This window comes from Notolabrus celidotus, chromosome 14 (assembly GCF_009762535.1).
Source record: "Notolabrus celidotus isolate fNotCel1 chromosome 14, fNotCel1.pri, whole genome shotgun sequence".
NCBI classification, from domain to species: domain Eukaryota; kingdom Metazoa; phylum Chordata; class Actinopteri; order Labriformes; family Labridae; genus Notolabrus; species Notolabrus celidotus.
The window spans coordinates 25,673,375-25,689,597 of NC_048285.1; the positions used below are offsets into that span (position 1 = coordinate 25,673,375).

Sequence of the window (16,223 nt, forward strand, 5' to 3'; positions counted from 1 at the left end):
GTTGGTCATGTCGGTCGGCTATTCAGAAGAACTGACAACTTCCCACAGAGGTTTCAGAGATAAAAAAAAATCCTCTTTTCAAAACCATCTTTTCTTTATGAGCAGGAGCGGATTGCTGTGTTAACTAGAGCTGAAAACAACAACAATAACTATCCTGATATTATTTTTCTCAACATAAATATCACAAACGTACAAAATAAAGCTGATATTTTTAAAGGGGCGCTAGTGTGTCAGAAATGCTAGTTCCTGAACTACATTTAACAGAAGAAGAAGTCGGCATTGAACAGCCAATCGTGTCGCAGGGTGAGAGGAAGGCGAGGCTTAAAGACATTAGGAGCGGAATGTAAACACAGCTAAAACGAGTGACAGCGACACTGAAGAAAACGCAAAACCTACCAGGTCAAAGTGAGGGAAAACAAGCTCGATGAGAAAGGCCACTAAACTTAATTAGTTAAGATATTTTGATGATTTACTACACTACTAAATCCCAGATACAAGCTAACAAACTGTCTGGTTTCTTCAACTTTCACCCAGGAGGAAAACATCTGCTTTTAAAATGATATGAAAGAATGATTTGATCTTTGTTGTGAAAGTTATCAATATCGACTAATGTGAAAAATGTTACTGTGATAACATCTTTTTCCAATATCGCCCAGCTCTAGTGTTAACTCACTTATTTAGAACTTGTTAGATGCCTTTTCTAAATACCAGTTTAGTGAGGGAGGAGGTGAGATCCGGGGAGATCTGGGTGTGTCATATCCACATAAAGAGACAAAGCGGTGTTGTTGTACCAAATGAAAGAGTTTTTTGTGATCATATAACACAAAGAGGAAAAATGCTTCAAATGTAATAAATCTTAGTATACTGAGCTGAAATTATACACTCTACAGAAATAACTCTATTGTGTAAGCCAGATTATGTTTGACATTTGTTGCTCAAACTTTCACTGAAGTTGTAATTTAATCATAAGTGCACTCTGCTAAATCTAAGATGTAGACCCAAACAGTTGATCACTGCACTGCAGGTTCAGGAACATGTATTTGTTGCATCTGCAGCTAAGTACATTATGGATCATTTCTCCATACGGCATACACTTTCCACAGCATTGGTTTATAGGTCACAAACAGTAAGTTAAAATAAGCTTAATTACATGGTACAAAAGTCTCCATGTACAGCCTAGCTTACATACTGGTGCCCCGCCAGTGTCTCTACTAAGAGACCAAGAGGAGGGAGCATCGCCTCTGGGTAATACACTTAGTATTTACAAATACCTCACTCAACCCTATTTAAAAAACTAATCCCTTAAAAAAGGGACAACTGAAAACTGCATTATGTGACAGACGTAAACATTAAGGTGATGGGCCAAGGAATGCAGACATGCTCTCCGTATGTCTGCATTCCTTGGCCCATCACCAACACTTCCTCATATTTTTACTGGATTGCATAGACAGATTTTTGCGTAATGCTGCTCAATAATTAGAAATAACTGACACTAAGTTCTGCTTTTTATCCAAGTCAGAGTTTTAAAGTGGCAGGAAACAGTCACTGTTGTTTGAATGAGAGTAAGAAAGGAACCTGAGCTTCAACAGGAATTTAAAAAAAAAATAGTGAGTACTTACTCAGCGGTGCGCCAAACAACACAGTGTCCAAAGATTTGAGCTGCAACTTTTGCACATGGCTGCGATCCAGGATCTTCAGAATAGAGAGTGTCAGAGTGGTGTTCTTTATGGCGAGCCTGAGAGAGAACAGACACACAGTCAGTTTGGGAGAACAAGGAGGGAAGAGAAAAGCATGCAATGAGTAACATGACCCTGTGACAAACCTTTAACCCTCCTGTTATGTTCATTTCCCTAGAACAGCAATAATGTCCCTGGGTCAATTTGGCACCGGGGCATATTCAATTATCCAAAAGTGTCAGAACCCCAAAAAATCACAATCAACATTTTTTTACATCTAATTTTTAACTCCATTACTAACCATTTAAATCAAGATTTAGTCCATTGGTGTTCTTTAATTCTCACAGATCATGGTTCAATGAGGATAACTCACTCATTTTTTATTAAAATTCAAGTTATACTTTTTTAATGTACATTGAAAAGCCCTAAATATAAATACAACAGTTTTGCATGACATAGATTTTGGTTAAATTAACACGACACATGCCGCCCAGATTTTTATGCTGTATTTAGCTAGTTTGGAGGACATATATTGCTTAAAATGGACTTTAAAATGGGTCAATTTGACCCGCAACATAACAGGAGGGTTAAATGTAACTGACAAGATTAAAAACATTGATATATTGAGTTATTGATACTTTGATAAATATGAGACTGGACCCCTTCAACAAAATAAATATGTGGCAAAGTTACAATAAATGTAAAGATTGACCCTGACTTTCTTAAATAGGGAATGTAATAACTTTAAAACAGGGCTTTATTAGTTATGTTTAATTTCTGTCACTGTGTTGAGTACAGTCGGGTATATGTGGAGGCATTATTCCCAAATTGAGCATCACTGCCACTTTGATTAAACCTTTATTATTAACCTTCAGTATTTATTTATTAAGCCTTACATAAGCCACAACAAACTTTACATAGAATTAGTTCACTTTGAGGTTTAAAAGAAGAATCAGAAAATGAAGGACAGTCTCGCTGTAGCTCACCTTGGCATGGCACTCCCGTTAAAACACATCTTGCGAAATGCTTCGACATATTGTGGAAGTTCCACGTACGTGATGAGCCATTCCACCACCTCATCCACCGTCCAGTTGTACACTGAGGGAGAGCAAACAATAACATATTGTTTCAGCACTTAATGATTCTCATAGAAATCAGTATGAAAAGGGCTTCATGGCTAGAATGTGTTTCCATGAGAAACTTTTGAAGCCAGACAGTAATAATAAGTTATTCAGTATTTTGCACCAGGAGCCTTGGCCACTGTTGGCTTTTTGTGGTCCTATAGAAGAGGAAATTCCTCCAACAGGACTCACTTACACTTGGCTCTTTAAAGATATTATGCAACGTCTCTGACTGGAAAATCTCAGCCTCACTTTACTATGTTCCATTGAGAAAATCCGAAAGACTTGGCTTCCTTTCATAGATCCAACTATGCAAGAAGTATCCTCTTCATTCCCTACTACACTAACTAGGTTATGTTTGAAGTGCAATGTCATTAATTGCCATAAAGCCTTTACACACCCTGATCAATGTTTGCAGAGCAATGAAAACTCATTGTTTATCAAGAGTGTCTGTAATGTAAACTACACTGCTGTGAGTATATCATGGTACGGGTGTATACACTGTTGCATTGTGCTCGCTTCCTGCTCATTCTGTTTACATGGATATCCAGTGAAGAATGAAAGTGAAGACCTGTACTTTTACAATTACTCAGCAAGACAGTAATAAACAAGCAGTCAGCTGACCTCAGTCCACTGATCATGGGTTTCACTGATGAAGAACAGACTGAAGGCTAAAAGCTCAGAAAACAGAGAGAACTGAAGACAGCTGCAGCAAAAGCCACACAGAGCATCCTGGGGGAAGTTACCAAGTGAATGCAGATGTCTCTGGGTCAGCAGAGGCTTTGTGGAACAATTTGCAGCAGAGTATTGATTATGAGCTCTGAAGCAGAGGTTGTGTTGATTTGTCTGAATGCTTTCTGTTTGCTTAACTACAATTTCTACATAGAAACATACGATGCAAAGACCTTCACCTAAAAAGCAGAGAGCAGAAAAATCGATGACGTGTCACTATCAGAGCACTTTTTACTGCACTGGATCAACAGCCTGCCACGTGGGAAAAGTGCATCTGTTCCCTGAAAGATCCAGAATAACATACACTTACTCGCCCGCAGAAATAACAGGGTAATGAAAGTCTTCTCTCCAGTTCCTGGCAGACACTTAACAGTGTGGGCTGTCTGTGTTCATGTGGTGCTCTCTTGAAGAGAAACCCCACTTTTCTTTTTTTTTGCTCAAGCCCTCCAGAGCCTTGTCAAGAAACTGCAATGCAGGGTTAGTCGGTATTTGGGGCAAAAGAAGGGGATGAGGCAGCTGGAAAAAGTGGCGTGAAAGAAGCGCCAGATCCAGCACAGGGAAAGTGCTCTCAATGAGTACACAAGAGCTACAGCCAAACAGATAGGCTGAAGGAGGTGAGAACATCTGTGCTGACAGATTCAAAGATAACTCGGCTGCCACTCTCTGGAGCTGGTAAGTAGACTGTACTTTGCCCATCATGTCTCCTGATAAACTGCCTCACTTCTTTGCAGGGTGAGAAGGAGGGTGAAGCAGGGGTTAACAGACTTTTAGTCACAGGGAAACACTTGAATGTAACTTCTAATTACTACAGTCCATCTGATAATCAAAGTCACAAGGAGTGTCTTTCAAAATAATGAGTGTTAGGCAAATGTTAAACAGCACAAACAGGCAGAGCAAGTCACCGTGAAATAAAGCATGAAACACAATATTCATGGTCTAACACTCGTATTAAAAATTAAAACACGTAAAAGAAAGGCCTTCTTGTTCAGTCACTGCAGGCCTTCAGGGGGGACAAAGGACGCCGTACCTTCAGAGCCCTTCCATGCGTTCCACAAGTCCACCACACTGATGAACTGGTCGTCCCCATGAAAGCTGTTGTGCTTGCCCTTTGGGTCGTGGTAGTTTAAATCTTCTCTCAGGAACTGCAGGATGACAGGGATAGAAGTTGTGTTAAGTCACAGAAGCAGGTCTCATTATCCAACATTACTATTCTCATATGAAACTGCAGTACTGGATTGTTTTCTGACTCAATTCCAGATTACAGAACTTAAGTTAAAAGAGTTCTACCATTGCTGCAATGCAGGATTTAAATGTGCTGCTCTGGTTTCCTCTCACCTAAATCAGTGGTTAAATATTTATCAGACCTTTTCAGATGCTTACATTCTGAACAACACAGACAGTGCACCCAACAGGGGGTCCACAGAATGTGATGTGGGAATGTTACAAGGAAAGAAACATGTTTTTAAACGGTGTGTGAATTTTGCTGTGTGTGTGTGTGTGTGTGTGTGTGTGTGTGTGTGTGTGTGTGTGTGTGTGTGTGTGTGTGTGTGTGTGTGTGTGTGTGTGTGTGTGTGTGTGTGTGTGTGTGTGTGTGTGTGTGTGTGTGTGTGTGGGGGGGGTTGGATTGTTTTTAAAACAATGACAGGTTTCCCTACTCCAGGCTTTGTGACTCTCCGAAGAAAGAAAACTTAAATCCTTAGTCTAGTTTGTGTTTTGCTTTGCTAACAGTAAAGAAACATGATTTTTCAATAACTAATCAATGGTCTGGAACGTCTATCAAACTCAAGTTAACATCTTCCTTACTCACAAGAACAACCAGCCTGGAAACATAGGTTATGTATTAAAAAAGCTGCTGCAAGAGCCCTGACACAGACTAAGAAGTATGAGCACAAAACTCCACTTTTAAAATCTTTACACTCTCTTCCTGCCAATCACAGGATAGATTTCTAAATGTATCAGCTGGTCTATAAGTCTCTCTGTGACTCAGCACCTAAATACATCTCTGACATGCTTGTGTCATATGAACCCATGAGGACACTACGAACATCAGGGGCTGACCTACTGACCGTCCAAAGAACAAAGCATGGAGAAGCAGCTTTTTGTTATGATGGAAGAACCTCACTAGCCCAGACTCGGACTACTTTTAAGTCCAGACGAAAAAACATTTACACTACTTACTCTATCCTCTAATGCAGGGGTTCCAACACTTTTCAGCCTGTGACCCCCAAAATATAGGTGCCAAAGACTTGCAACCACCATTCTCCCTCAAAGTGATTCAATGTGGCTTCATTTAGCTAGTCTGCAGAAAATCAGCCTACCTATATGAGCATGTGTCTGTGTTTCCTGTGCCTTTATGAATTAATCTACTGCTACTGATGCTTTTGATAATTCACTGTTCACTAACCCTAAACTTAGGAGTCCTCTGCCAAAAAGAAAGGCAGAAAACTCATTACATTTTCTATTTTCAAAGTTCTATTTCAAGTTTAGCTACTACTTTTTATTGATATTTTTTGCTATGATGGATAAAATGTACTATTTTTAGATAACTTTTGTAATTCATCTTTTCTATTGCATTTTTTGCAGTATTTCTTTGTTCACCACAAGTTAACAAATGATATATAAGTTATACAAAAACAACAAAGAGAAGAAATAATAAATAAATAAATAAAACAATAATAACAATAAACAGTACAAACAAAAAAGGAAGATAAACATAAGAAAACAAGGTAAATAAACAAAGAGTGTAAATAAACAAAAATAAATAATAATATATATTTTTAGATAACTTTAATAACTTCCTGACCCACACTTTGCTCTAATGGATGCAGACTCATTAAACCTTAGTTTATATTTATTTGAACTACAAACTTTTGAAGTTTCCATAAACTCTCATGATGAGTTGTGATTAAATATTTTTATTAATGTTGCTTAATTTCTTTCTAGATCTTATATTCTAAAATGTTTTGTGTTTCAATGCTCATGTTTGCTTTTGTCTTATTTCTTCAAACGATGTTGGTTTTATCATTGTTTTGTTTTGAACTCTGTAAAGCACTTTGAATTCTTCTTTGTATGAATGGTGCTTTATAAATAAACTTGCTTCGCCTTGCCTATGTGAATACAAAATCAACAGAGTGAAGACAAACAAAGGGGTTTATAGTGTGAACATCAAAACCATACCACAAAAACAACACTGTTAAACCGTTCACAGCCTCATTCAAATCCTTGGATTTTGAAGTTGGCACCATTTAAAGTACTGAAGTGGATGTTATCAACATTTTTAACAATTGACCACAGAAATGATTAGCTCTAAATGTTATCATTAACATGTAACTAGTACTGTTTGGGAACTAGTAATCTCTGACCAGCCAAAGTTATGAAATATCCTCAAATGAAATCAAACTTCAACAACTTAAAAGTTGCAGGATTTCTGTTTGGTATATCTGCAATGAAAAAGTGACTGCTCGCCCCCGTTTGAGTAGTAATGGTCAACTATTGGCCAGAGCTAACGCTCTACTGGTTGCCCACTATAATGTAGGCTACTCAGACACCAGGTCTAAAAAACAGAGAGAAAAAAACCCCACACGAGTTCTTGCACTCCCACAAAAGCCAACTCATGCAACATGGGTGGAAGACAGTAATAAGTCATGAAGCCTTTCTTTCTTGATAGGTCGGTGTGGGAGGATTTCACTACAGGGTAGAGAGACGGTCTGTGGTGCAGGTGAAACATCACGCTCCTCAAAATCTATACACTGGAATACAAGGGAGAGCCTTATAATGCGGCCAAGGCCTGACGCTGTGTCTGAAAAGCCAGGTGCAGACTGTGATCCGGCTCATTTACAGATCAATTATGATCCGTATTTAACCACTGCACGATAACGTGAAACAGGACTACTGTGTTGAAGAACACAGAATCGCTTTCAGCTTTCTATTTCTAGGCTCAAAGCTTTTCCAGATGTGAGTCCTCGCTGTGCTGCGCTTGATCCCCTCCCTTAAGGGTATTTACATGAAAGTACCTCCTCTGAATAAGGCAGGCTCATCACTGCTCTGCCTTCAGTCATGACTCAAACACGTGCCAGAGTCTGAATCAAACCAACATGAGGCTCCAGAGGAGACCTCCTCAATGCTTTATCACACTGCTTAGACAAGAGCTCAAGATCAGAGCTGAATGGACAATATGCAGGGTTCTGATGAGCATTATCCAGCTGTGGAGGGAGATCATGTGGAACTGCTTTAATCACACTTCACTGTATTAAAAAGAAAGCTGTTTATACCGTTTAAACTAACTTCAAAACAAGCAGACCTCCTCAACAGGTAGAGCTTGTACCCTTTGCCACGTTCTACAACATGCATGCTCCTTAAAAGCAGGCTAAATGTGAGCGAGGTTAAAAATTTAACAACGCCCAAGTCAAAGGCAACAGGAGCCTAAACAGAACACATATCCCAATTACTCTAAGTAAGTTAAGATCATTACAAGGCTATGATTAACTGACCATCTAAGCAGCAAATCCTGTGACGAGTCAGATGAGAGAGGATTATGACCATGATACCTGTAATCCTCTTCAACAGAGGACTTGAGACTTCTATGACTGAACAAACCAGAAAAAGAAAAAAACAATTAACAGGCGATTGCTTGATGACGAATATTTTCAGGTTGGTACTTACGCCGTCTGTCTCCGACACGTCTACGTTGCCGTTTGCATCGTCATCCATCTGCTTGTGGATATTACGTATGGCCTCGAAGCTGAGAGCGGCGTTCTCATCTTTGCATAGTGGCTCATCAATGCCACAAAAACCTGGTGGAGACACAAAGTCATGTTGAGATGGTGTTAAAAGATTACTTTGACACTTGTGGGTCACCAGAGATTCATCAGGTTATATTTACACCACTATTTTCAATCAATCAGATTGTATTTGTAAAGTACTTTTCATTAAACAATGTTGTAACACAAAATGCTGTCCATATAAATAATACAAATAAAATAGAAACTAAATATTATTATGTATTGTAAATGTACAAAAAGACGCCCCGTCCCCAAACACACCCCACAATCCATATACAAGGTCAAGAACAAAATATAAAGAAAAGAAGTTTCTAAGGAATGAGGAAACATTAAACTGACATCTTAATGAGGAAACACTGGAGGTAAAATAGGAAGCTAAAACTCAAGATAGGAAAATAATCTCACCAAAATAAAATAAACTGATAGGATTACCAAATACAGCAAAGTCAAACTGAATAGAATAATAAAATACTGAGACTTAATCGATAAAAACTACTGACTACAAAGTTGTAGTACTACTACTAATTATGCAACTACTACTACCTACTAACTACTACTACTACTACTACTACTACTAGCACTAAATGCTATTAGAACTACTACTAACAACTACTACTATAATAAATAATATTACAACTACTACTACAACTACTACTACAACTAATACTACTACAACAACCACTACTCCTAAAACTACAACAACTACTCTACTACTATAACTACAACAGCTTCTAACTACTACTACTGCTACTACTACTAACAACAACAACTCATAACAATTACTACTACTACTACAACTACTACTAAAACTATAACAACTTCTTCAACTACTTCTACTACTACTACAACTACTACTACAACTCCTACAACAACTACTACTACAACTCCTAAAACAACTACTACTACTACAACAACTACTACAACTACTAATCCTAAAACAACTACTACTACAACTACTACTACAACTACTACTCCTAAAACAACTACTACTACAACAACTACTAACTATTACTACTACAATTACTACTAAAACTAAAACAGCTTCTATAACCACTATTACAACTACTACTACAACTACTAATCCTAAAACAACTACTACTACAACTACTACTACAACAACAACTACTAACTATTACTACTACAATTACTACTGAAACTACAACAGCTTCTACAACTACTAAAACAACTACTACTACTACAACAACGACAACAACTAATTACTACTACTGCTACTGCTACTAATGCTGCTGCTACTACTACTACTACAACTACAACAACTTCTTACTATTACTACTAAAACTACCACTACTACTACAGCAACTACTGCTACAACTACTACTGCTCCTAAAACTACTAACTACTACAACAACTACAACTTTTGACAACTATCAACTACAACTACTAACTACCTCTACTACAAGTACTACAAGTACTACAACTACAACAACTACTACTACAAGTACTACAACTACTACTACATTGAATGTAAGGAGATGTCAAATATATATCTTAACTATACGAGATGAAAAGAAACCTTTACATTTTTCACTCTACATTGAGAAACAGAGAAATTCAACACTAAATAAATGCATACAGATCATTTTAGTGTAACTCTGCTGTTGTCAGCATCATGACATCATGATTTGTTTCTGCTTTGACCCCAACTCTGCTAGAATTCATGGTCATTATAAATTTGGTTATAACAGTCTGTCATGCTGTTACATGCTGCTGCATTGCACTGATGCCACTACGAAAAAAAAAACAGAAGCTGTCCCACTCAAACAATGCCACCATTGTACAGAGCTCTCTCACTCCAGACATCATCGTGCACTAATCCAGAGGACATTTCCCAGCTCTGCTCTATTAGCGATAGAAGCAGCAGCTGCAAATCCACAGTTTGAATTAATACTTTTCAAATGATATCAGATAGTGAGTCTCCTGCTGGTCCTTCCTTTTTCTTTGTTACAAGACTGGAAAGTACAGTATGTGGCAGTCTGTTTTTTATATAGACGGTGAAACCTGCAATTTGAGCAATGCCAGAATCCAGACTGCCAGAAACAGAAAAAAATAAAGAGTGGTAACGATGATGAAGTCACTAAAGTACTCACTCATTTTCAATGCTTGAATATAATTCCTAACTTTCAAGTTCTTGGCCTTTAACTTTTAGTGCTCTTTGCAGAACATCTCTGTCTTTCCTGAAACAACTGAGCAGTAAAATATTTCGGCTGCAGACAAAGACATGTTTGTGCGAGGCCTTGAATTCAATGTGGGGGTTTTACAAAGAAGCAAGGTACCGTAAATGTTGCACTAGCAAGAGGAACTGAATTTGAGAACTCACAATCACCAATTTTTATTTACCAGATGAATAGATTAAAGATTGTTTATCTTCATTTCTGTGAGCCATCTGAGAGTCAGGCCTCCATAACATGTAAGGATTTGAGATCGTCAGGCTCCAAGATTAATGGTAGGAAAATCATAAATATAGGCTCCATGATGAATGTAATGCAGTTTAGCATAAGTCATTTCATTAAGCCTGTCTGCCCTCTGTGTTCCCTCTCCTTCCTGAGGGATTAGAGATCCTCTGACACAGATCAGAGATAACGCAGACACTCCCACAGAGACATGTTTGGCATGTACTGCAGACACTGGAGTTGTTGTGAGAAAGAGCATGGCAGGTCTACCTGTGGTATCAGCAGGTTTTAAAAATGGGAGCTTTAATTCAAGGCAGTACGTTTGAAGTAAATTCACACGAACACAGCTTTTGAATTCGTCTTTGGTGTATATTTGATTCACTTCCTTTGAATTTCCTGTTATGTAACTTCTTAGCTCTACATGGAGCTGCTATATCAGCCTTGATACTTCTGTAAGATGAGATTTCCAATGTCAGTGAGTTTGATTTGAGCCATATAAGAAGGATATAAAGAAAGACATCCTTTCTTCAGTTTCTTGTGTAGCATATTGCATTCAAACCACAAAGAGGAAGAGGTGGGACGGGGTTAAGGCTCACATGCCAACATGATAAATAGCTTGTGCTTCCTTTGCTTGGTTTCTACAAACATAAAACAGCGAGCTACATACTGGACTGTACTTAAGTGGTTGGAGTGATGCAGTTTTATAAATGAAGCTTTATTCCAGATCACAGAGGTTTGTTGGTAGATTGTAATTTTCGTTTGATCCTCTAGACCAGGGGTGTCAAACATGTCAGACATTAACTGCAATTTTTCAATAAAAGTAACTACTATTTAAAATTTTTCCTCTGGGGGTTGCATAAAATCCTAGTGCTGAATGGCGCTTTTTTTCCTGGACTTTTGTTCTCAAAGTGGGAAAATAGATGACTTGCTGTTTGCATAATCCGGTTGAGATTCATTGAGACTTTTTAGAGCAATATAAGATGATCCACTAACTACTAACACTAGCAGTACACCCCTTCATACAACACTGTTCATGCTGGAGCTGAGGGGTCCAAAACAAATCAACTTTACCTTCTTCATTATTATAATCTCTGTTCTTTTTAGTTAACATTTCACTCTGTGTCAGGTGAATGGAAAACCTGTGTGTTTGGTGTGTTTGCATCAGGTTCCAGTGCTTAAAGAGTAAAATATTCAGCCCCACTATGAGACTCATCATGGTGAAAAATACAACAGCTGTTTTTGTAGAAGACAGTTCATTAAATGTGAACATTATCAGAATGTACTTGTACTTTTTTGCACTAAAACAAAGGGAAACATTTAGAGTTGTTGTTATTTATAGGTTATTCTGTTATGATTTCCCAGCTGAAAATCCACAGTTTGAATAAATACTTTTCAAATGATGTTAGAAAGTGAGTCTCCTGCTGGTCCTTCCTGTTCCTTTGTTACAAGACTGGAAAGTACAGTATGTGACAGTCTGCTTTTTATATAGACTGTGAAACCTGCAATTTGAGCAATGCCAGAATCCAGACTGGATTCTGGCCCTCTTCAGATCAACTTGGGCTGTATGTGGCCCCTGAACTGAAATGAGTTTGACGCCCCTGGGTTGGAGTGATGCAGTTTTATAACTGAAGCTTTATTCCAGATCACAGAGGTTTGTTGGTAGATTGTAATTTTTGTTTTGAGCCTCGAAATGCAACATCTTACACAAACGGCTTCTCTGCTTCGGCCCATCTCAATGGATACTGTTTCATTATTGATTACTCACACACACACACACACACACACACACACACAATAGCGCTTTATAAACTGCAGGTATTAGTTTAGTCTTGCATTGACATTGGCAGTAGAATTTCCCCTCCCACAGATCAATGCATCTCACCAGTCCACATTCTATGATTCCTACATTCACATGTCATGACAGGTTTGCTTAGCAGTGAGAGACAAAACAGAAGGCAATTAGTGTTGCATATTAATCACTGCAGCAGTCACTGTTTCCATGAGATATGCTTATTATGAGTGGTTCTGCACTAATCCAGAAGCAGGAAGACTGCATGCACAGCGTGAACTTCTGGGTGGCACAAAGTTAATTTTTGAGCCACAGTGTGCGAGCACTGACCTGCAGAGAACCTGCAGAGCCACATACCAAACAGACGCTATACTGTCTCATACTCATTCACACTCTCCACCTTAAACAAAGAGCGACAGTTACCTCAGTGAGAGCTCACCACCTGGAACACTCTCATGCACCCAAAACTGGACCTCTGTCTCATTTGGCTTGCAAACCTCCGGAGACACTAGATAAGATATTTACATACCAGTCAGCCTGCCTTTTTTAAGAGCTCGTGTTACGCAAGTCATTTTGCGTGCCTGCATGTGGACGAAGAACACACTCCACAGCTTTGTGACTTTATTACTGCAGCAGTTACTACACTACCTCTCAAGCTTTGAAAATCCCTGTCAGTGATGGGTTTTTTCCCACACTCTGGCCTCTCGGGGCATGTGACACATTTTAGAAAAATGTGCTTCAGATGCAAAATGTGAGCAACTTGTCTCAGCAGTTCTTGTTTAAGCAAACACTTGGGCTGTTTTTACAAAAGATAATAGGCAGGATGGTAGAATTATGAGTCTTTGCCAAGAAATGAGCACAGCTAACTAAAATGTGACAGAGAAAAGTCCTCACACAACACCTGGGCCACCGTATATCACACCTTACACCTGCTCCATGCAAAATCAGGCTTCATAGTTTATCATTTGTCTGTTAAGAGTCACTTAAGAGATGCAAACACTTTCATTCATTGAAATCTCTTTATGGACTGAGGGCAAGAGGTTATCACGGTGATAGAGGACCTAATACGATCATCACATCTTAACAAAAGGAGCTTTTAAAAATCTCTCTGCATGTTTTTACTTGAAATTAAAATTTGACCTCCAAGGAAAAACAATGCTGCGTCATGTAGAGCAGTAAGCCACAGCAGGAGTTATGCTGACATCAACATGTTTGTCTGTACATTTAGTTACCTTGCTCAGGATTTTGGTGATATATGCAAATCCAAGATGAGGGTATAAGAGATTAATGAAGGAAAATAACACCCCACATTTATACTCCATATCACTACTATGTTAAGTGATACTGCACTGATTCTCCTCAACACTAGATCCATTGTAAATAAATACTTTAATTGCATTTTTTTTTACTGATACAGACATAAATGAATACTTTTCTCAAACAGTACAAAAAGTGCTTCTACATTTTTGTCTGAAAGACAGACTTCTAAAAATATAAAAATAAATAATATAATAACTCAGACGCTGTTTACACAGTATTGTTTTTTTATACTCTGACTCTGTATCACCACATTCTTGCAAATAGAAAGCTCTGATGTCTAATCATAGTGTTCTAAAGTCCTCTAAAGTCTTCTAAAGTATTGTAGATCAAATAATTTTTGAACACTGACACTATACAGTTTGTTTATTATTAAATATTGTACCACCGACTATTAAAGATTAACCAGTTAGTGATCTTGTTTTATGATTCATTGAAACAGTTTAACATCTCGCGTGTTGACAATCAGGAAACTACCTCAACCCAATCTCATTTGCTCTCCTCGCCTTTAAAACAATTACTCCAGTTTGACTGGCTGATGAGTTGGAGGACAGGGCTTAATGGAGAATGTCATCCAGACTATTCTCAGCATGGCTACATATAGTGCCTGCACCATCATCAGTGGCACGAGCTTAAACTGCCACTGTAGTTTATTGTGTGTGTCTTCTCAGTTTAACATGCGTGTAAAAATCAGTCTACAACAAAGTAAAAAGCCATGGCTGAGTACTCACCTGACACCCCATTTTCAACAGCCTGACTGTCCGGTGTGGGTGAACTTGGTTTGTCCGTCCAACTTTCCCCAATGAGACACAAGCAAAATATCCACAAGGTCACCAAATTGTTGAACTCCATGACCGGTGTTTGCTGGTGAGAAAACAGGAGAATCAACTGAATATCCTCATGATTAAAGGATGATGAATCCACAGTGTGTATTTTATATGTTACTGAATTCAATAGAGGTGTCAAAAAGGGGCGTGTCTGGAGTTATTTGACTAGGGTGGTGGAATAAGGGAGGTGACTCCTGCAGTGGTGACATGACATGTAAGTGCACAAACACATGAAGGAACTGCATTTATTTTCCCTTTATCCCCACTAATCATATCTACTTTAACTCTAGCATTTAAGTATCATACAGATGTTATATCTATGGTGGCTCTGGAGTGCAAACCAGAAAACACAACAGCAATTCAGAATTCAGGGTACCTACTTCTTCCGGATTGGTTAATGTCATAGTGTTTCTGATTTGAAGAAGAAGAAGAACGCACTTTATTAATCCCCAGGGGGAAATTCAATTTTTTCACTTGAGTTATTTTTCAGTCATGCTACACGCACAGTTTTTGGTGTATACATACAATGCACACATATGTGCAGGGACATGCGCACCCAGAGCAGTTGGGGGTTCGGTGCTTTCCTCATGGGCACCTCAGCAGTGCCCAGGCAAGTCAACCAGCGCCTCTCCAGCCACCAGTCCACTTGCCAAACTTCGTCCATACTGGGACGAAGAACCAGCGACCCTTCGGTTCCCAAGTTAAGTCCCTATGGACTGAGCTACTGCCTTCCCCAAAAGTGTAGTTCCCCGGACCGCCTGGGTGAAAACCAGGAATCCTAACCGCTAGACCATTTGCTGTTGTGTTTTCTGATTTGCTGTAGTGATTTGCACTTCAGGGCCACCGTATATATCCCCGTGTATATCTTTAACTTTACACAGTGACAACATATAAACTTCATAGCTTACTTTGTTATGGCCTCAAACAGAAGATGTTCCTTCAATGTCACAACTTAAAGAACTTACAGATTCAACCAAATTCCAAGAAAGATGCTGAGTACTTTTCTACAATGTAAAGAACATGTGCTACACTTGAATACAATGTACTCTACAGGCATCCTGTGTCAACACAATCCAGACAGCTGATTTTAACACTCACTTCTGAAAAAAGGCAAATACACAACCATAGTTTCTAATCTTTGAGTGGCCAGTTTTTCAAGAAAAGGCCTATGCCACCTCTGGCCACCCTTTGGACACGCTCCAGGTCTCCAGTCAAACAATGTGGCTACTTTGGCTCTGACATCAAGGACAGGAGGTGGCATTAATCGACTTTAGCTTTCACCAAGAAACACTGCTGGTTACATAAAGATCAGAAGCAGACACAGCATGTCTCTTCTTCCTGAATGAATGAACGTACACAGTGGTTAGCTTGTAAGTACGTCACTTATAGAAAAGGTGCCTTCACAGTATGTTCTCACTTCATGTTTACAAAGGCATGTCAGGGGAGAGGAATAACACGATTAGGAAAAGTAAGATCGGCGTGCTCCCTCTCTGTCTCTGCGTCTGCTGCCTGGATGTCTGACAAGCCCCGGCTAGCTAGCTACACCTCTCAGCAGCTAACTAGGAAATG

General features: G+C 38.9%; 1 protein-coding gene across 2 annotated transcripts in view; it reads right to left on the reverse strand.

The window, feature by feature from the left end:
• stim1a (stromal interaction molecule 1a) overlaps positions 1–16,223 on the reverse strand; it is a 38,386-nt gene that overhangs the window by 21,709 nt on the left and 454 nt on the right. For both annotated transcript variants that reach the window (XM_034700754.1, XM_034700755.1), the window contains exons 2-6: positions 14,559–14,691; positions 8,192–8,322; positions 4,557–4,671; positions 2,663–2,774; positions 1,620–1,735 (exon numbers count right to left, since the gene is read on the reverse strand). In XM_034700754.1, coding sequence (XP_034556645.1) covers positions 1,620–1,735; positions 2,663–2,774; positions 4,557–4,671; positions 8,192–8,322; positions 14,559–14,679 — 595 coding nt within the window. In that variant the 5' untranslated portion in view covers positions 14,680–14,691. The remainder of the gene's footprint in view (positions 1–1,619; positions 1,736–2,662; positions 2,775–4,556; positions 4,672–8,191; positions 8,323–14,558; positions 14,692–16,223) is intronic.